This window comes from Dunckerocampus dactyliophorus, chromosome 11 (assembly GCF_027744805.1).
Source record: "Dunckerocampus dactyliophorus isolate RoL2022-P2 chromosome 11, RoL_Ddac_1.1, whole genome shotgun sequence".
Classification (NCBI taxonomy): Eukaryota; Metazoa; Chordata; class Actinopteri; order Syngnathiformes; family Syngnathidae; genus Dunckerocampus; species Dunckerocampus dactyliophorus.
Genome location: NC_072829.1, coordinates 16,587,944 through 16,610,136, shown reverse-complemented (window position 1 = coordinate 16,610,136; position 22,193 = coordinate 16,587,944). Strand labels below are relative to the sequence as shown.

The 22,193-nt window shown below is 40.7% G+C and overlaps 1 protein-coding gene across 2 annotated transcripts in view; it reads left to right on the top strand.

The window, feature by feature from the left end:
• Window positions 1-2,378: 2,378 nt before the first annotated feature.
• Window positions 2,379-22,193, top strand: part of LOC129190389 (gamma-aminobutyric acid receptor subunit alpha-2-like) — a 58,234-nt gene continuing 38,419 nt past the window's right edge. Inside the window, exons 1-3 of one of the 2 annotated variants that reach the window (XM_054793059.1) lie at window positions 2,379-2,424; window positions 5,078-5,176; window positions 12,192-12,307. In XM_054793059.1, coding sequence (XP_054649034.1) covers window positions 5,112-5,176; window positions 12,192-12,307 — 181 coding nt within the window. In that variant the 5' untranslated portion in view covers window positions 2,379-2,424; window positions 5,078-5,111. Of the gene's footprint in view, window positions 2,425-3,981; window positions 4,002-5,077; window positions 5,177-12,191; window positions 12,308-22,193 lie in introns of those variants that run through there. The other variant, XM_054793058.1, reaches the window with a different exon arrangement.

Below are 22,193 nucleotides of genomic sequence, written 5' to 3'. Positions count from 1 at the left end.
TTTCTTCTATTGTTTACAGTATTGGCGGTTAGTAAGCAGCTCACACGGTTAGCTCGTTTGCGAGCCATGACCACAGCAAGAGACGGCGCAAAGGAGATTGATTGACAGTGGTCTACAGCCAATCAGGACGCAGAAGACAATGGGCGGTGCAGACAGAAGAGAGAGAATCAAGAGACACCGCCCCCTCGTGCTAAAGCACAGAATTACAACACTCAACTTCCCACAATGCAGTTCTTCTTAAAGGGCCAAACTCGGCCTGAAACAGTGTTCATACGCTGTAAAAGGACTAAAATTGCAGTAAAAAAAAATTTACAAAACAGCGAGTCAGTGAAAGGTGAGCCGCGATGGAGAGAGAGAACACTGTATTGGAGATTTTATAGTTGAGATCAGGATCGTGTCCAAAGTATGACCAGGGGGCCATTTTTAGCTTGCAGTTTGTTTTCTGCATATTGTAAAAATAAATTAATCCATTATTAATAATATAATATTATTCGATATTAAACAAATTTGCTTTGTGACCTATAACACAGCTGAGATGTGGATGCTTTTTTCAGATAGCTTAGCATTTGTTGACCTACATTGGAATGGTTTTAGCATCTTTAATGCACATTATGTATCAAAGTGGCCCCCTGCATCCTTCCATTTTTATGTATGCGACACTCTGTGGAAAATGTTTGGACACCCCGGGTCTAGCAAAGTACATTCCAGTGTCTGTTCCCAATGATAACATTGTTCCTTGACTCAAAAGCTGTTTTTAATACAATTTTCAATGGGCAAACTTTTTTGTGTCATCACCAAAAAGTAATTAATTACTAGTTACTTTCCCAAACAAGCATTTGAATTAGTAATGGAATGACTCCTTCATAAATGCAATTAGTTACCAGAGAAAGGAATTAGTAATCCCTCATTTAATTGGTTCCAGACCCAACCCAAGTGAATTTCCATGAAGTAGGATTCCTTATTTATAAATGGAATATGTTGTAGAGAATAGAAAACAGCCTTCTATATACAGTTATTATTATTATTTTAATAATATATGTATATTTTTTATTAGAGCCCTCTAGACAACACCCCTATAGTCACCTTTACACTCCTATTACCAATATAGTGAACATAATAAGACGTATACTACATAAATAAGACAAACATGCAAAAAAGGTCCGTTGTTTTGGCAACCAAGTCTGGTGCCTGAGTGTCAAACGTTACAGTAACATTACTGACACCTAGTGACCAGTGTAGAATACTACATATCACAACATATTTGAATGCCTCAATGTCTTATAGTATTTCAGTTCATTTAGCCATTTTTATGCTTGAAAATGCTTAAGTTAGGCAAAAACATTTTTAACTTTGCTCACATATGCATATTTTTTCACTAATTCAACCATGAAACAGCAAATTTGAAGCTGAAAGTGGCGAGGGATTACTGTATCTTGATACTTTTTGAAAAACCTTCAAATATTTGAACGAATTAGAATTTAGCTTTGTCGTGGTGTGTGCCGTTGAGAGATATTTATAAGATTAGAGGGCTGAGCTCGTGACTTGCAATTATTTACCAAAACTCAATGGGGCAGTGTTTTTCTGAGAGGGAGCCACCACAACGCTCATCGACTAGCTATTTAGCTTCCGTGTAGTAGTAGTGACCAACGGCGACTGAAGCAACATCCAGCTCGTGGCTTTATCAGTGCATAGCAACGCATCGTATTTCACCATCTATAATGGTTTTAATGTGTCTTAACATTTGAAATTGTAATTATTTAGATTTCCCGTTACTGGAAATACAATAACACTGCGTGATTTTTAACATCGCTCCTCCCAACACTGCCCAACCCAAACCCATTTCATGCAAATGATATTTGTAATCGAACAACAGATAGAACACAACACGTAGACCCCACAAGATCTCTTGGTAAACATCACTTCCAGTCACAGAATGCTGTGAATGCAATCATTAACATAATCAATATGCTCCCATATTGACTGGCAGTGTGGATGAACGTGCACACATTCCAAGGAAGGCTGGCAGCATCCAGGAGGGAGACACCAGTGCAGAGAAACTACCTTTAGGACCCAGTGCGTGTCCTCCTCACTCAGCCTTTATAGTTTTTGTGTGGAGATGAGGGGTACTCAATGTGCTTCTTCTTGCTTATCACGACTCATATCGAGAGCTTCTAAGATGATGCTGCACAAGACCTTTTGAAAGCAGCAGCGGCGGCAGCAGCAGCATCTCTTTTCTTCTTACGTTTCCAAGCAGCGCGTTGACGTGGTGGGATTTTGCTCATGATGGCATTCCATCTGACCGGGAGTAGGATGTGTTTGTTCTCATGACACACGTTCATCATATCGGCACACAGCTGTCAATTGCTTGTCACTTTTTCTTTTCGGCGTCTTCGACGGTTTGAGTGGTTACTTGGTGCACTTGAGGTGAGTGTGTGTGCGGTGACACAAAAGACACACACATTCATTATCACGGCGTGGGTGAACGGAGACGCTTCATTTCTCTTTCTCTCTCTTTTTTTTTTTACATGTAATTGTTTAAATTATATTATTTTGTATGTATATTATAGCCTCATTTGATGAAAAATGGCTGCACTGACATGATCCATTATTTTTGGCAACAGCAGTGAGTGTGTGCGTGGGACGTGTCACGGAATACTAATTACTAAGGGTGGGCGGGTCGATCCAAATATCGGTAATGTGGATACCAACGGCGGTTTAATTATCTGATCGATACTGGCGTGATGAATTTGATATTTTTTAATATTTTTGCTGTATTTATTTGCATGTACTGGATGAGTGTTTTTTTTTGTTCCTTGGACACAGAGGGCTTTGAAGGATTTGATCCAATCGTAGTTGAGTTATTTTGCACTATTGACTTTATTTTGTACTGTTATATTGTGTTACATTGTTGTCTCGATATACTTGTAAGGTATCCTATTGTTTATTTCAGGGGTGTCCAGTGTGCTGCCTGGGGGCCATTTGTAGCCCACAGCTGTTTTTTAACGGCCTCACATTCTAAAAATAAAATTAAGCTGGAAAAATAAAGTATGCTACAAAAGAGCAGTAATTTTACAAAAATAATGTAAAAATATTAGAAGAATAAAGTTACAAGATAAAAGTGCTAATCTTAGGAGAAAAAAGTCATAATTTTGCAAGAATAAAGCATATTCGACGCATAAAGTTGAAACATTTAAGAAAAAAGTACATTATTTTTTCAAAACAAAACGAGAAAAAATGTGCAACTAGGTTCAGAAAAATGTTTTTGAGATAATAATTCTGAGAATAAAGTCAATATATTTTGGGATAAAGTAATAAAATATAATTTATATACTGTAATATAGAGAAGTTGAAATATTTAAAAAAATGTAAATGCTAAAATGACCAAAAATTGTATTGTAAGGAGAAAAAGTTAATGTTAATAATATTCTTCACCTATAACACAAAGCTTCAGACAGAGCCTGCCGTGTGTCAGAACCTTGGTTAGCATCATTAATTTGCTCCAGAAGGTCTGACTCTAACTGAAACAGACACTAACCGAATATATATTTCCCATAAGACACAATGTAAATCCAATTAATCTGTTCTAGAAAGCCAAAAACGATAACACGAAACCCATTTTTATAGTTTTTCAATTACAGTTTCACATGCAGAAAACGATTTTAAATGCATAAAAATACATATAAATGATGAATAAAAGAGATGAATAAACATTTAAGGTTACTTTTACCTCCAATGAAGATGTGATTCTTGACAACTGCGAGATCAACCACCACCACCTTCCTGTTTTGACATTGGCTGTTTCTTGAATTCAATAGTGTTTCTCACTTCAATACTGTAACCCAAAATGGAGCCAAAGGAAGTTGCGAGTGCCACAATTTTGATAAAGAAGTTGAGAAACACTATTGAATTCAAGAAATAACTCATGACAAAACAGGAAGATGGTGTCCATGCGGTGTCTTGCTGCCACATCGTGTCTTTGTGAACAGTAGTCTTCAATGAAGGTAAAAGCCACCTTAAATGTTCATTTATCCATTTCATTTGTCATTTATATGCTTTTTGAATTGCTTAATATATGTAAAACTACAATTATAAAACTATAAAATGTGTTTTGTGTTAACATTTTTGAGAGTCAACCACTGATTACGTTGTTGAGGGGCAACACAACTTCCGGTTCCGGTTGCCATTTTGTTCGCTAGCTAATAGGATGCTAACAAGGAGGAACGTTTTCTGATTTTTAAAAAAATATTAAGAATACAAATTGACTCAGGCACTGTATTAACAACATGACAAGACGCGTGTCATATTGTACACTAATGGAGAATGCAGGCAAACCAAGGCAAAACTGTGGCGTAAATTTTTGACGTTAGCTAAAAAACACGCTCACCTGCGTGGACGCTAACCGAGGTTCCACTGTATATTAAACGTCTTAGCATATCTAAATGGATTGCGTTACAAAATATACACACAAGCATATGGTGGGGGTCACGGTGGAAAAAGTCTGGGCAGCCCTGGTTTATTTGTTTTGGACATCAATGAGTTACATTGTGTGGTTACATTTGCACAATTCGACATGTTGGAAAAGGAGATCGGAGGAAGCAGAGCTTATTGAATCCTTCCCCTTTCTCCATATCTATTACTAATAACTCATTCCCTCCATATTTATTACATATTGACACTTATTTTGTCATTTAAAGGTTGTTCACTTCCTGTGTTTCTAATTAAAGAGAAACAGGTAAATAAACAAGTAAAGAATAAATTAAATATATTCAGGATAAATATGGCTCTTAAATTGTTGCATTTCTTACACATAACTTCATAAACATATTAATTTTCTTGTGTGTGTTTTTTCTGACACAAAACCATTCAACGAGCGTCACAAATGTCAGTATCGGCATCAGTGTCGATATCCGTAATTGTATCGAACCGATCCCAAAATGTGCAGTATCGGCCAAACCAACTAATTACCGCCAGTCGCATCTCCTCCTCCTCGTCCTCCTTCCTCTAGCTAGTTGTTTTCTGCATTGTTTGTTGATGAGCCGCATGCGATACATGAAAAGGATTCTTCTCGTGCTTCCAGTGGGCGTCCTAGTCGTGTCGGTGTTGAAGCAGCCATGTGGAGCAACAGCGCGCCTCTGCTCCTCTACTGCCTGGCGCTCACGGCTCTGTGGAGAACCAGGTGAGCCTTTTATTATTTCGAAAATATATCATTTAAAAGGGAGACACCTTGAAGAATGTGTTTGTGTGTCTCTGGGGACACGCAAAGGGCCGTCCTCCTTCCTCCTCGTTCAATATGTGTAGTCTCAGTCTGGCCATAACCTGGTCACATGCTGCTAATAAAACAGAAGGGACGTGTTACTGACTTGTTGGAAATGGACAATTAATCATGCACATGATGTCTAATAGTGTCTAATAGACTCCTGGATTTAATACATAACAATACATTCAAGTGAGACACAAATAACATACGTTTACTGTGTAGAGTATGGATATGCTTAACTGCAGAGAGTAACGGATGTTTAGGGTAAGGTGTTTATTGCAGTGGAACCCGCCTCTTGTCTTTGTGGACCGGACTGGTCCACCGTTTTGTTCGTATTACTAAAAAGTCTTTTGGCAATGTAAAATTTGTCGACATAAAATTTGAGAGCCAAAGGCAGATCAGTTAATGTTGACGTGGCGTCATCATTATTGCCAAGCTGCCTGTGTCTATGTTGACCAGTCCCGCTCCACAGTGTTCTTCTTATTACTAAAAAGTGCCTGCTTAAGTTGATGTCGACATACAGGTACATGGTCAATTGCTTTTGTCGACATAACATTTGTAAGCCTAAGGAGTCATTTCTCTGAAAAACAGGTCCCTTTATGTTGATGTGTGTTTAGTATTGTTAACTTAATCATTATTGCTAAACTGCCGAAGAGAGTCCTGTTTATGTCGATAACCTGTCAATATCGAACAAATCATCAAGTCTCGGTACACCGTATTCTTACTATTTTTTAAACGTGGTAAGTCGACATCAACATACAGTACATGGTCGACCGTTATTGTCGACATAAGATTTGAGAAACAAAGAGGTCTTTTCCATGAAAAACGGGTCTGTTTATGTTGACGTGTTGTAGTATTGTAAACTTCACCATCATTGCTAAGCTGCTTAAGACAGTCACGTTTATGTTGATAACCAGTCTGTGTCACACAACTGATCAAGTCCTGGTCCACCATGTTCCACCTATTACTAAAAAGTGCCTTATTTTGTGCCAGGAACACCAACCTGTCAAGTGCATCAGGCTTAGCAACTGTCTGACTTCATTGTATGTTTATGGTTTATGGAGTTTCTCGTGCAAAGTACGAGAAAGCTTGCTGTACATCCAGAGTCCATTGTTTTCAACAGGTTTTTAAAGGTTTTCCCACTGTTGCAACGGGGACTATATCCCTAGCAATGCGATGGGACACCGCTTTAGTAATAGCACACCACTTTGCACTTTTCCTTTCATGAGGAACGCAACGGGAAAAAGAAGCAAGCAGTGCGCTTTGTGTCGTGGCAGGAGTTTTGTAGAGTTGGAGTCTGTGCCAAGTTTTAAGATGGCGAAAAATATTTGTAGTGCTTCCGCACTTGACAGTCACTTTGGAGGCTCTGAATCCAAAGTACCTCCAAATTACTGAGCCACTGCTTTTTCCTTTCTGACCAGTTCTTCCACCGCAGACGCTGTCGCTTTCTTCATGTTTGTTGAAGACTGCAGGAGCCCCGCTCATTGGCGCTCACACATAGCGCAGAGTGATGAGTGAGACCTCCGCGTCAAATACCAAGAGTTACAGTACAAATCCAGTCTATATCGATTTGAACGATATTTTTATTTTGATATCGTGCTTAAAAGAAATATTGATATATTAATAATATCCATATGTCGCCCAGCTTTACATGAATACATGTGTCACTGTGTGTTCTTTACTTGCGTATCTTGCTTGCTGCTGTAACAAGTGAATTTCCCTGCTGTGGGATAAATAAAGTACAATACAATACAATACAATACAATAGTTTTAGTGCAGCTTAACTGTAAAAATTTTTTTTGTCTGACAAACACTATTTTAAAGTCATTAAGGAAACACAACATCTCACGTCTCTCAGGTACATCCAATCTATTAAGTAGAAGCATAACAAAAATAAATATTTAGTGTAGTGTTGTAGTCGTGACGTAACCATCGGAAAGAGACAGAGAATGACCCGGATAATGTTGAGCAGCGCGACAATGTTGACAATAAAGGACGTAAACTAAACACACGTCTCTTGATTGAATAACACAACATTTGGCATTTGAATAGAAAAATGATCACGTCTCTTACGAGGCACAGTTTTTTCTGCGAGAGTGGTGACGAACGAGGTGGCTTTGTTGTGTCGTCCGTGTGTCGTATTTTCGTGAGCCGTTTTGTACATCATGTGAAATCCAGCGTTGTCTCATCCATGCTATAAAAGCCAGAGTGAGTCCACGCTTGTGATTTCAACTATGCTTGGACATCTTTCACTTTTACTTCACCGCCCGAGTCCACCATAACGCGACATTGGTTTGTTTCTTCTTCTTCTGCTCTCTTTTCTTCTTCTGTGAGTTCCGCCCAATTTTCTGCCGCTCTTGGGAAGAGCTCCTCCTGAATGAGATGTAAAATGGCAACTCGGTGAGGAGGCACGGAAGACGTTTATAGCTGCTGTATTTTAATAATAATTTTAAAAAAAACAATACACAGTGAGAGGGTACTGATAATCCATCCTAGGGTTAAATATCATGATAGTTTGATATATCGATATTTCGTCACACGTACTGTTAACGTCATTATTGTCGCTGAGCATCGTGAAATGACAACAGCAACATAACTGACTCAGTCTCTAAATGGATGGTGGTTGGACACTATACACCAGGGGTCACCAACGTTTTTTTCTTGCGAGAGCTGCTTTGAGAAAATGAAAATGGCCACGAGCTACTCATTTTTGTAGAAATGATTTTCATACCTTATTTCAACCCAAACAAATCAAATATGCTTGTTTTACCAAAACATTCACAAAATGCTGGCATCCACAACTCACATTTTATGTTTCAGAATACTTTTCTTTCTAGTGTTCTCACATTATTAACTGAAAACCTGAATGAAAAGCAGGCTTGCGGGCACCTCATGTGGTCGTGGGGGGCTACCTGGTGCCCGCGGGCACCACGTTGGTGACCCCTGCTATACACAGAGTCCGGCTAGGGAATCCTTTAATCATTATTATGTGTGTGTGGTTGATTTATTTGTTCATAGAATGCACATGAACAACTCGGATCTGTCTCCTTCCTTCCTCCTAATATGCGCGCTGATTGCTGGTGAGGTGTTCAGGCGCACTGCGTATTTCTGAGTCTTGCTAACTCGCTGCGTCATTAAGTAGCACTCGCTTTAAACTCTGCTATAAAACGTCAGCTTTACGGATGCCATGTGGCGGCTGTCTCTTGTGTCGCTGCAGTGATCCTGTACAGTTGCACATTGTGGTGTAAACAAAGAATGATAAGAGTGTAAAGGTGACTATGGGGGTGTTATATCATGCCTACAGGACGCTAATAATGGTAAAAATTAGGGATGCTCTGATAGATCATCCACAAATCAATATGGGTTGATTTTTGGAAAAGCATGTGCTCGGCATATGCCAATAAACGCCTTTAAACGCTGATCACAAAAGCCGATCACCTCTGGCTAGTGCTATTGCAGCCTGCAGCCTTTCTCAATCCCTGTCTTGGAGAAGCGTCCCCCGCCCACTTTTCTTCACACTACGCAGGCGTGCCAAAGCCAAAACAAACATGTATGCCATGTGGAACTTACCTGCCGCCCGTATGTGCGTCAGAAAGCAAAGCAAACAACCCGAAAAATAATTTAATTAATAGGACTAGATGACCAGCCTTCCTCAGTGGTGGAAGACACCAGGTTCGCCGACTGCTCTCTCACTTGGAGACTACCTAAGTACTACCTGGACGTCCATCAGACATGATGTAATCTCACATCCAGTCTCCTTAAAGAAGTTGTCTTATCCTCTGTAAGTTTCACAAGTCACATACTGTATGTTCTCTTGAAAAAGTAAATGTGTTTTTTTCTAAATTAAGGTGAGTTTATGGTTCCTTTTTCAGATCGTACAGCCAACACAGAGTTTCCCCTAGGATTTTTTGAAGCAGTTGTGGTGGGCTGCATGGGAGCCGCGAAACAACAATTTTTCTGACTTATTTATTTATTAACTTATTTATTTATGTTTTTTCAACAACCAGCAGAACATGAACCGAGAACATTGCAAAAATGTAACGACAAAGTTGCTGAGTTCGGCAAAGTTACAAAGTTACCTGACCTATTTAGTCCAATCGTACTACTGTATGGGACTAGTACAAAAGTACAACATTTTGTACTATTTGACACAAACCTAATTTAATTTGATGCCTGTTTTAGAGTTTTAGAGTGTCCTGTATAAAGAGTATAAATTCAGAGTCCAAGGTTTTATAGCACAGGTGTATCCAACTTGCAGCATTATTAAAGCTACAAAATTTTATGTGACTGCCAACATTGAAATTGTACTTTATTTACAAAGCACATCTCCACTCAGTGTGCTCATTTGTCATTAAATACAGGTGCTATGTTTGAATAGAACACTTTAATACTAAGAGGCCAAGCAAATATTCTTTGGTGAACTACTCAACAACAGCTGGTGAGCTAATGCTAGCATACGAGCTACCTGTTGGAGACCCCTGGGACAGCATCAATATCTTAAAGCTGGACACACTACGTGTTTATGTTGAACAACTTAGACACACAACACGACAAGCCATAAGTATTATAATGACAACAAGAAGGCAAGATTGTTAAGTGACACTGTAAAAAGTTAGCATGTATGAACGTGATCGCCACGTGGGACAAAACCGAGCTAGCTAGCTGCCGCCGCAGAGGCAGTGAGAGCCAGGCAAATTGTGTAAACAAAGTCGAATGAGATTGAAACGTGAGCGATAAGCTTAGCCTGTGACAAGCTGTCGCCAGTTGACTAAACATTTTACGGATTATGGTGGTCGCTCCCTGCATGTGTGCACTTCCTGTGTCTTCTATAGGCTCGGAATTGGTGAGTTTTAGCACTGTGGGGGTAGGCATTGACTAGACGGCCCCGCGAACTCCCCCCTCCTTTCTGATTGGCCACTTTAATTGCCTAGTGTCTACAGGCAGACAAGGGCAGGTCATCATGACCGTCTTTCTCCCTCATAGTATATCTGTAAACCATCACGATTACTCCCAAGTTGTTCGTCCATCCATCCATTTTCTGTACCGCTTGTCCTCACTAGGGTTGCGGGTGTTCTGCAGCCTATCCGAGCTGTTTTCGAGTAAGAGGGAGGGTACACCCTTGACTGATCACCAGCCAATTGCAGCCAAGTTGTTCAATAAATTCGTAATGTAAATATGTATCTGTTCCATGTCTGTTCCATCTCAATCCCAAATTTTCAATCAAATTCTGCCACCATGATGACCTACCCTACTCTGCCTCGGATTGGCTGTGACCTGGAGACAGTTGGCGTTCTCAGAAGGAGAATTAGAAATCGGGGGGTTGTGGGGCCGTCTAGTCAATGCCCACCCCCAGAGTGCCAAAACTCAGCGACTCAGAGTGTGTAGAAAATACAGGGAGTGAGCGTGCGGGCGAAGCGGCAGCGAGCAGTTATTAGACAGTGCACGCGCAGAGAGTGGGCACAGAGCAGCAATGAGCAATTCAGACACCGCCAGCGTGAGGAGAGTGGTCTTTATGCGTGCTGATTAGGTTTTTTTTGCGCATGACTTTTGGACCGATTTGACGTCATATACGACGCACAAAGAAGTGTCAAGTTGAGTTATTTTCATATAAGGAATAGAATGAATCCCTGTTCATCCGCAATTCACCCCACAAACCCCACAAATTGTTGGCTCAAATTAATATTCAAATTTTTATTTTTCTCTCCGAAAATTGGCCATTTTTTTCCTGCATAAAACACATCTCATTCACCATAAGTTGGCAATAAGTTATAAATATGTGGTAACACAGGTAAAATCTACAGCATACACACTGTTGTTAAAAAAGCCCACAATTTTGACATGTTTATGTCTTTATGTCTCACTGATCATTTCTTTTTGTCGAGCGTTGAGATTTCGCACCTTGCTCAGCGGTCCTTCAATGCACCATAGTTGTGTGCTGTGACTGGCTACATAGTGACTCTGATTCCATCTGTTCTTTGATCATATACAGTATCATTCATAAGTGTTGAGTACTTATGTATTTTATACTTCAAATACGTCTAGTAAGTGTGTTAGGCATATATACAGCTTCGACCTGGATTGTGTATTTAGCATTCAGGTTGTTGGCATTTTGTCACTACTGAACAATGGCAATTGAATAGAAAGGGTTCTGTAGCAGAATCTAATCTAATAATGACAACAGTCACTTTTATTACAAATGTTGATCTGATATCGCAGGAGAACGTCAACGTCAAGCTAGCAGGAGGGTTTGGAGGGGGAGGCGTGAGCAGTGTGTCAAAACAGTTTTATGACCGTATCGATAACTTTTTGCTGTTCACTGGTATGTGTGTGACTCTGCCGTATGTATTTATTTTATGCTCACCAAATGTAACATATATATAACATCACACATCTGTGACATTTTTTCGAAAAAACATCACATATGTGTTCCGCTTGATCCGTGGTATATTCCCCATCACTTTAAGCACAAATTGGTCGACTGGTTATTATTTTACACTACAGCATAGGTACATTGATGACATAATTTGAGGAAAAGAATCATGAGCTATGCCAGAAAATACCTACTGTAGATGTGAACGATGATTCATTCTGTTTATACATTTCATTTTCCCTGCTTATATTAAAATATGCCATTGACCCAAGGCTGTTATTCCCAAGCTGACAACGTTGTTGATTATTTTTAGCATCAATGCAACACCTTATCTGAATTCATTTACCATGAATCCTCAGCTCCATTTACATATTATTCCATTTTGGCTCCAAGATGAGATGGTTTGTAAATATTGTGCCTTGAAATGGGTGGTCCATGTGGATGTATCATAAACCACCTCTTTTTGTTTCACCAGTCAGGTCTTTGGGGAAATTGTGGAGTCTGAATACATTGCAAATTCGCAGTTCCAACCGGTCACGTTGTTATCATGTGTGTGTTAACCAGAACGGTAAACGCCGATGCCACATCTGATGCCTTCAAAACCAACATCACCCTGTTTACGCGCATCCTAGACAGTCTGCTGGATGGTTACGATAACCGTCTACGCCCTGGTCTTGGAGGTAAGAAAACACTGGATCTGTACGTATGCATGTTCATAAATCAGCTCAACTCTAGCAAAAAATTTTGGATGATTCTGTCTTACTAACCAAACATTGTGAATCCCCACTTGTTGTGAAATCGTGTGTGTGTTGTTAACGGCTGATGGCTCATTTGAAGCGAATACACTTCAGTTAACATCAGTGTTCGTAGCATAGATAACCTTTGGCGTTAAATCCCCCCGCCCTGAATGAACTGACAAACATACCGCATGCACACAACAATGAATTATATAAGACCTCATTTCCTGGAAAGTAACACTTGTTAAAAAAAACAACATGTTTAACCCCTCTTTAACTATCAAAATGTGCATAAAATATATGACCTATATGGCAAGAGTGTCCAAACTTTGATAAGTATTGTGCATTAAAGATGCTAACGCCAATCAAAAGTAGGTCAATATGTAACGCTCCACTTGACATGTTGGAATCTTGTTTTTTGGGGTTTTTTTCTCTGCTCCGTCATTATTTCTGGTCTGTGCTTTTATTTTGTTATTTCTGTTTCCTGTCTGGCACCTCATGCAGGACCTGACCCGCAGCAGCTGAGAACTCGCCTGTTCGTGATTTGTAATTAGAGTTCTATGTAGTTCACCTGGGGTTTCTGCTAGTTGCTGTTTCACAGGGGGTTTTTTTGCCTGGGCTTGTGTTTTTGCTCTACCTTTCCTGGGACTCTTGTTACCTGTGTGTTGGATGCGTTCCATTGCATCTTTGTTAGCTGTTTACTTGTTTGCTGGTATTATTCTCCTGCTCAGGTGTATTCTTGTTTCCACCTCCCATGGTGAGTTTATGTTAGCTCTACCTGTGCCTCCTAGCCCACTTTGTTATTGTGGTTGTTGGTCTTTTTGTGTGAGCTGATCTTGTGTTACTAAAAGACTATTTAACTTTCCTGCCACCATGTCTCGGCATGGAGGGGTAGCGCATAATCAAATTATAGCAGAACGTGACACAATATATGCTAAGCTATCTGAACAAAACGTCCACACCTTAGCTTTCTGTTATAGGGCACAAAGCAGTATGTCTCATCGATAATACATTTTATTTTTACAATATGCCGAGGGCCAATAAAAAACATGCTGTAGGCCGAAAATGACTCCCAGGCTGCACTTTGGACACCCTTGATGATTCTTTATTCAGCTGATACTTTTATTACATGATGTATTTTTAGAGGAGCAGTTTGAGTAAAATGATGTGTTTAAAGTTTAATGCTTCTTTTAGTCCTGTTTTCAATCAAATATTATATGATGCAAACATTTATTAAATTCAAATATTCTCCTGTGGCGCGGATGTCGCCTTATCATGTAATGCTCGCCCCATCATCACAATTTTTCACGTCCCACTTTGCAGAGGAAGCAAAAGGTTTTGCATTTGGATAATTGAGGAGAGATTCATCTCCTCCAGCATGCCTGCTCATCCTCACCTCTTCCGTCATCTTCTCTGTTTGGCATCTCATTTCCAGCCGTCCCTTCACCCCAAAGACGAGCTCCTCCCTCAGGATTTGGTGCCATTTGAAATTCAAATTCCTGGGGCCATCAGCCCAGAAGCTGCCATATGGGGAACAGACCTTCTATATGGCCTGGCAGCATTCATGTACTGCTGCTTCGAAAGTCATACTGTATGTGCTGTTAGCATAGTTACTTTATATTTAAAAACGCTTTTTTTGGTTATGTTGACAACTGCTTACGTTGATGTGACATGCACTGTAGTATTGTCAACTTCCTCATCGCTTTTGCTTTTTGGCAAAAGCAGATTTGTGTTTATGTCAAAATCAATAAAAACCAACAAAGATGGGCAACAGGAAAGGAACACCTGCCTTCAAAGCTTTGGAAACGGACCAGTGGTCATTTAAAGAGAGAAGGGGAGTGTTATTGTGAACTAATCAGTGTGTTACAATGCTCACTTTTATTGCTCTGAACGAGTTGTAGACGCAGGTAATAATGTAAAAAATCTGGCCAATCAAAGCCTTTACGGTCCGTGTTGCTGCAGCGTAAGGTTAGATTTTTTTTTTTGGAGGTGCACATCCTGCAAGAGGGTTTGCAGAATAAGGAGCGAGCTGGTGTAGAGTATGCTGGTGCTAGAGAATAGCTAGCTTCGGTTATGTCAACAACTGCTTATGTTGATGTCAGTCAACCAATCCGAGGGATGTTGACCTAAACAGGTTCAACTACAGTCTTTTTAGTGCTCTGAAGTGTGAGGTTTGTTGATAAGTGTGTCATGTTTTGCAATGATTACAAGGTTTCTGCTACATGTAATTGATTGTGGCGGTGCACCACTACAAAATAAAAGCTGCCACACCTTAAAAATTAGTTAAAAAACGAAACAAAACTTGAACGGATATATGCTATACAGATACATATATAGATTATTATTGACCACAATTAGTTGGAAAACAATTTAAAATATCATAAAAATGTTTCACTATGCTTTAATTTGATAAGCATACACTGGAAACGACTGTCTACCTTGCTGGCACTTGCCCATCTGTGACCAGATACACGACACGTCTTGTTGACTTTATTGGGAGAATGAACAATAGCCCGTAAAATGTGTAGTCACATGCTAAGCCTTTCTATGCCAACGTGTGTGATTGCTCACGTTTCAATCTCATTCCACTTTCTGGCATTTTTGTCTACATGCCTGGCTGGCGGCATCCAGCTAGCTCGTTTTTGTCCCACTGGCGAGCTACAAGTACGAGCTATGATCATCATCACAACTTAATTTTTTAAGTGTTACTTAACAATCTCGCTCTCTTGGTATCATTATAATACTTAAGGCTTGTTTTCAAAACACTAGTTGTGTGTCGAAGTTGTGCAACAGAAACACGAAGTACAGCTTTAGACAGTGACGCCGTCACAGGGGTCTCCAACAGGTAGCTCACCAGCTGATGTTGAGTCATTCACCAAAGAATATTTGCTTCACGTCTTAGTGTTTTTATAAGTGTTCTATTCAAAGATGACGCCTGTATTTAATGACAAATGAGCACACCGAGTGGAGGTGTGCTTTGTAAGTAAAGTGCAGTTTAAATGTTGGCAGTGCTCTCTGCAACTTTGCCATTAAATGAACAATTTTGCAATGTTCTCGGTTCATGTTCTGCTAGTTGTTGAAAAAAGTTCAATAAATAATAAATAAGTCATAGAAAAATGCTATATGTTACTTGAAAAAAATGAAAACGCAGCAGTGGCACGATACAGCAGCGGCGGTCCACCCTCCCATGCAGCCCACCACCACAGCTTCAAAAATTCCTAGAGAGACCATGGATTTTGCTAGCGTCACTGCACGATGCGGAGACAGCTCACACAGAGCGAAATGGAAGAACAAAGTAGGCTAGGAGGTACAGGTAGGACTAATATAGCTGGAGCTGTAGCTGGAGTGAGCTTAACCAGCTACAACTCAACACCAGCAAGACAAAGGAGATGATCATTAACTTCCACAGGAAAACATCCCATTTCACACCGGTGAAGATCCAGGGTGCGGACATAGAGTTGGTAGCTACAAATTCCTGGGTGTTCACCTTAACAACAAACTGGACTGGTCTGTCAACACCCACGCCCTCTACAAGAAGGGCCAGAGTCGCCTCCACCTGCTGTGGAGATTGAGGTTCTTTGGTGTGTGCAGGACTCTCTTACGGACCTTTTATGACTCTGTGGTGGCCTCAGCCATTTTCTATGCTGTAGGCTGCTGCAGAGGGGGCAGCACGGACAGGGACAGGAGCAGGATCAATAGACTGATCAGGAGAGCGAGCTCTGTCCTGGACGGTCCTCTGGACTCCGTGGAGGAAGTGGGGGAGAGAAGGATGTTGGCTAAGCTGACATCTATCATGGACAACACCTCTCACCCGCTACATGACACTGTGGGTTCCCTTAGCAGCTCCTTCAGCAGCAGACTGTTACACCCACGGTGTAAGAAGGAGAGGTTCCGCAGGTCCTTCATACCGACCGCTGTCAGGCTCTACAACACCTGCACCACTTGAATCATGTTGTAGTCACTATGTATTCTTTACTTGCGTATCTTGCTTGCTGCTGTAACAAGTGGATTTCCCTGCTGTGGGATAAATAAAGTACAATACAATACAATATAAACTCACCATGGGAGGTGGAAGCAAGACTATGCCCGAGCAGGAGAAAACAGCTAATGATGATGCAACGGATTGCATCCAACACGCAAGTAACAAGAGTACCAGGAAAGGTCAAGCAGAAGCTAAAGTCAAGGCGAAAAACAACGGGGTGCATCAAGTACGAGCAAAAACAACAAACCAGCAACTAGCTGAATTACATATCACAAGCAGGTGTGCTCCAAGCTCCCTCAAACTAGTGTCAGTCGCATTTCTTATGTCACAGTAAATTCCATTTCTGGTTCCAACCTTACTGGGGTGTTCACCCTAGTCAAATAATCCATACATTAGGTGATGCACTGTATTGTATATTTGTGTGAATGCTGAAAATTCTACATCATTTTTCTTTTTCTTATTCTGACTTTTTTTTTTTCCTAACTCGTCCCACATTTCTCAGCTGATTCAAACCAATCAAACGTCAAAATGTTCAGCTCATTACATTAACTGTAATTTCCGATTTCCTGTGACAATTTTCCCATTGAAAATGAATGGGCAGTTAAACTAGCTGAGTGGTTTGTATGTTGGCCACACAGTCAGGAGATCGGGAAGACCTGGGTTCAAGTCTCCGTTGGGCATCTCTGTGTGGAGTTTGGGTGGGTTTTTCCCACGCCGGGTACTCCGGTTTGCTCCCACATTCCAAAAACATGCATTGGCGACTCTAAATTGTCCATAGGTAGGAATGTGAGCGTGAATGATTGTTTGTCTATATGTGCCCTGCGATTGGCTGGCGACCAGTCCAGGGTGTACCCGGCCGCCCCCCCGAAGTCAGCAGGGATAGGTTCCAGCATACCCCCGCGACCCTAATTAGGATAAGCGGCATAGAAAATGGAGGAGGAGTTTAACTAGCACCCTCTACTAGTGGAAAATAATTTTACATTACTGTAACATTCTGCTCATTCTACAGGGTGACGTGGCTCTGGAGGTAAAGTGGTTGCTGGTTGGATCCTCATTGGATCCTCATTCCCGCTGTAATCAATCCACTTATTTATACATTTCAACATTAGGTCTGCATTTGTACTTTCCAAGATTTCAAATTATGCCATTTTTAGTCCGCTCTTTCAGGACATGTAGGCTGTCTATCAGGACTTTCCTAAACATGAATGTACAGTTCCAATGTCACCCCTTATTGGTGGAAATTCATTTTACATTTAACATTACCTGTACCATTCTGCTTATTCTGTGCATGTTGGCATGACTTAGGTAGTAGAGTCTCCAACCTGATGGCTGCTGGTTCGATCCTCAGTTGGTGAATAGATTTCATTTCTAGGATATTTCAACACAGTTTACATTTCAGTTCAGCTTGAGCACGTCATCATTCACATGCAATTTCTACTCAAACCGCCTCCTCCTAACTGGGTATTTTTTGAAAAATGATTCTAGCAATTTACTACTTGGCAATACAATGGTTACAAAATTCATACAGCTTTTTATTCAAAGTGTGCTTACAGCCCCAAGTGCCTGTATTTGTATCACATTAATAATTTTTGGCCCCTTTACTCTATATGGTAAAGCCTTTTCATGTCGCAGTGCATAAAATTGACATCAGATGGGATTTTCCACATTGTAAACACATTAGATGCGTTTGTCTCATCTGTGGGAAAAGCACGTTAACGCTCCACCAGACTTTGGTTTATAGCATGTAATAGCTTAAAAACAGCCTGTCCATATCGCCTCGTTCTTCACATCAATCATTTATTCAGCCAATCTATCATTTATTCTCTCCATCATCACTTATTATTTCTTTACACATGTACTCATTTGAAAGTCTGACTGTGTTGTCTCCACTCTCGTTTTTTTTCATCCAAACATCCATTTTCCCAACGAATCCCAATGAATCAGCCGCAGGGCTGTGATCTAAAATCTAAACACAAGCTGTTGTTTGGTCATTGAGCTCCATTGTGTCATCTAGCACAAAACAACATGTATTAGTCAAATCATTCCACAGCTTTGAAGCTTTGACTAAATAATAAAGGTAGAAGAGAGAAATCTAGGGCAGAGGTTTTATAGATGAACCCACGTTTCCCCTTGAGGCAACTGGGAGGTTTCAAGGGAGAGAATGAAATGTTCTTATTTCAGCAGTGAACTGTGGGTCTAACAGCACTCATCGCTCCTGAATTCACTCACAACAAATACAACATATCAGGCTGGGAAATACTCCTCAGAAGAAAAGACAATTATTTATTTACGCAGCGTATTACTTTGGACTAAACCATTATCAAAATGCCTGCACTTGTTCTCCCCTTGTCTTCCGTTTCAAGTAGGGATTTGTGCTGACAATACCAATCAGCCAGGGCTGAAATCAACCGACACCCATACCGATCACATGGATTAATTATATATTTTACTAGGGGTGCTCCGGTCAATCGGCAACCGATCAGTATCGTCCAATTTCCGTGAAAAATCACAAATTTGGCATGTGCCGATACTTGCTTTTCAAAGCCGATCACAAAAGCCGATCACTATTGCAGCCCGCAGTGATCCTTTTGTGCAGTGTAGTGTCTTGACCTAACTAACATCTTTGGCAGCGTCGTCCCCCCATCTTCTCCTCCTACAAAACAATAACAAATCATGTCTGCCGTGTGGAACTTACTGTCTTGTGGGGGTAGCACATTAAAAAAGCTTTAATACGGCATTTAAATAACAAACAATTGACGGAGTATGATGAGTTTTGGAGGCTCACGGTGTGATCATTAGTCAAATGGCAGCTAATGCAGCCATGTGGACAGAACTCTCCCGTATGTGCGTGACAGTCAGAAGGCTAAGCAAATAACCACAAAAATAATTGAATTAATCGAACAAATTCGAACGAATTCACACACAGCAGACATGATTGTTTTTGTTTTGGCAGTGAAGGAAAGTGGGAGTAGGACGCTGCCCAAGACGTTAGTTAGAGCAAGACACTGCATGCACGCAGGGATCGCCGCGAGCTGCAATAGTATGAGCCACAGGTGATTTGTGATCGGTGTTGAAAGGCATTTATTGGCATATGCCGATCAGGTAATTTATCACAGAAATCAGCCGATGCTGATCGGTGGCCGATCGATCGGAGCATCCCCAGTTTCAAGTGGAAGCAACAGCAAGCTCCTCTAAGATGTGGTAACTGGTTTCAGCCACTTTAATTGATATGAAGCGGGCTGAGAGGAAATGCTGAAAGTACAATCTATACTTGCTGAGGCTGTCTGTAACATTGCATATCTATGAGCATAGACATCCTTAATGTGTTTTTAAGTGCTGTCTTTCCACACCCACATATTACATGAAGCTTCCAGTAAGAAACCAGCTTCATGTAATGCTACACGTTTCTCAAATTGGTGTCCAGGCTTAGTCATCCTTCAGCTTCAATATAGTCTTCACTGTACTGATACCATGGTTATGGTTTATTGTACATGCTTATATTATTTAACCTTGCAAAGCTGGTGGATTAACAACACTGCAAGGCTAATTCCATTTTGTCAAGCATTTGGCTGTTTTGATGGGGGTGATTAATTGGGGAACGTGGATGATCTTTGTAGGAAGGAGCAGGGATGCACATAGACCTGGTTATGCTATAAAGCCTGAATGGAAATGTTTTCAGTTATACAGTGGATACCTTTTATATTTGCGATTCAGCATTCACGACCTTGCAAATTTGCAGATTTGAAACTTTATTTTTTAATTGTAATCACCATAATTAGGCAGTTTATTGGTAGAAAACCCATCTCATTTACCCTACCTTGAAAAAGCCTGAGTTGCACAGAAAGTAGTCAGAGGCAAAGTTCATAATTTTTTTTTTTGTTGACTGGAAAGGACGTACATGGCAATGAAGATCTCTGCTGTTGATACTAGACTTTTGAACTATTTTGGTGCTTTCCTGACTACACTTCATGAACACAAGATCAGAACAGCTTGCTGACACCCTCAACTTTAACTCAGGCAGGCGAGACGTACAGATTCCTTAAAGTAAACAAGTCACAAGTGCTGACAGTTGCTAGCAAGCCAAGCTAACCGGCTAAGTTCAAAGCAGTTGCCTAGCAACAATGCTAAACACAAAGCGAAATGATGCCAAACCCTGGAAATCGGGGTTAAAAATCATAAACAGGGCTAGTCTGGATGTCAGATGAGGAGGATGGCACCTAGAATGTAAAACCAGTTCCAGAATTTGAAGATCTTTTCAAGAGCAATAATTTGATGTTATTTCGAGCCTTGAAGCGGGAGATGAGAGAGCTACAACAGCAAACTGCAGCATAAACCAAACAATATCTAAGAGGCCTGCTAATACAGATTGGATCTGTACAATCGCAGAAGCCTCTACAAACTCATGGAGATCCATGATGAAGTCACAAACCTTCAGGAGGAAAATAGAGCACTGCGCAAGGATACCAAGGCACTATGAGATGATATCAAGGTGCTACAAGATGGTAATGCTGCCTTGCGCGCTGCTCTTAAGGAGGTTAAAAACCCCACCAAAGGAAATAAGAGCACTACACAATGATATCAAGGTTCTACAGGATGATATGAAGACACTATTTGTTCTACTCAAAGTAAAGGAAAATATCACTGAGCAAATGAAAAATATAATTGATGAGATGGATCAGAATGCACGGATTAATGATGTGATCCTCACAGGGCTCTGAATTACACACAGGTCAAAAGACAGAGGAGAGGAGAATCAGATGAAATGGATGTTCCTTCAACAAGGCAACAAATTGCCAATTTCCTACAATCAAAGGAGCAGGGAAAGATACAAAGCACTTGGAGCATCAACGGCAAAATATACATCAAGCTAAATTGAGGACCAGCAGAAGCAAGAGTGCTTGTTAGATTGTCAAAGATATCAATGATCTGGATAAATATTAAAGATCATATTACTATGACAAAAAGGAAAAAGGAGTATACAACTCACAAAGGTGCAGTGAATCTGTCATGTCTTGGCTTTGACATTGTGCAATGCTCTGACAAACTAAGGCGCACGCACCTGAACTAAATATAACAACTAAAATTAGAAGCTGGTGCCGGAAAACAGAGAAGCAAAGTATGAGAACACAGAATGGAGCAGAAACGGAAGTAAATACAAATAAGGGCACACAAACCAGGCATCAGAGGAAAATAAACCAAACTGTCACTCATGGATCGTGATAGACTCAGCTTGATATTTACACCCTTACTCACACATCACAAACCAACAGTGAGCATATCAACCCCAATGCCCACCTCATTCACAGTGCAATATCACAGTATCAGATGTGGAACACACAATGTAACTGTACTACAGGGAGTATGCAGGTATCAAAATAGATGCTTACACACTAATATAAATGCAAAAATATACTATGTTATACAAATTTATAACCCTCAAGTCATTCTGGGAAGCTCACACGCACACCTCTGCAACAGGAAGTTAACCACAATGCCTTGCAAAGCATTGTAAATTTTTATTTCGTATCCGCTTAGTATGTGTGGTGCAGTTACAATGTGTGTTTCACATGTTTTACTTGTTGTGTTATTTTTGGTTGCACTGTGAGCCGGGCCCAGCCCGAAGAAGCCACACTGTAGACCCACCACCTGCGGGGGCGACCTGTTCTTAGGCGGCCAAATCTGGTTCTTGGTCAATGGAACATCACTTTGCTGGTGGGGTAGGAGCCCGAGCTTGTGCGAGAGGTTGAGACATTCCGACTAGAAATAGTTGGACTCACCTCGATCCACAGTTTGGGTTCTGGAACCAAACTCCTCAAGAGGGGCTGGACCTTGTTCTACTCTGGAGTT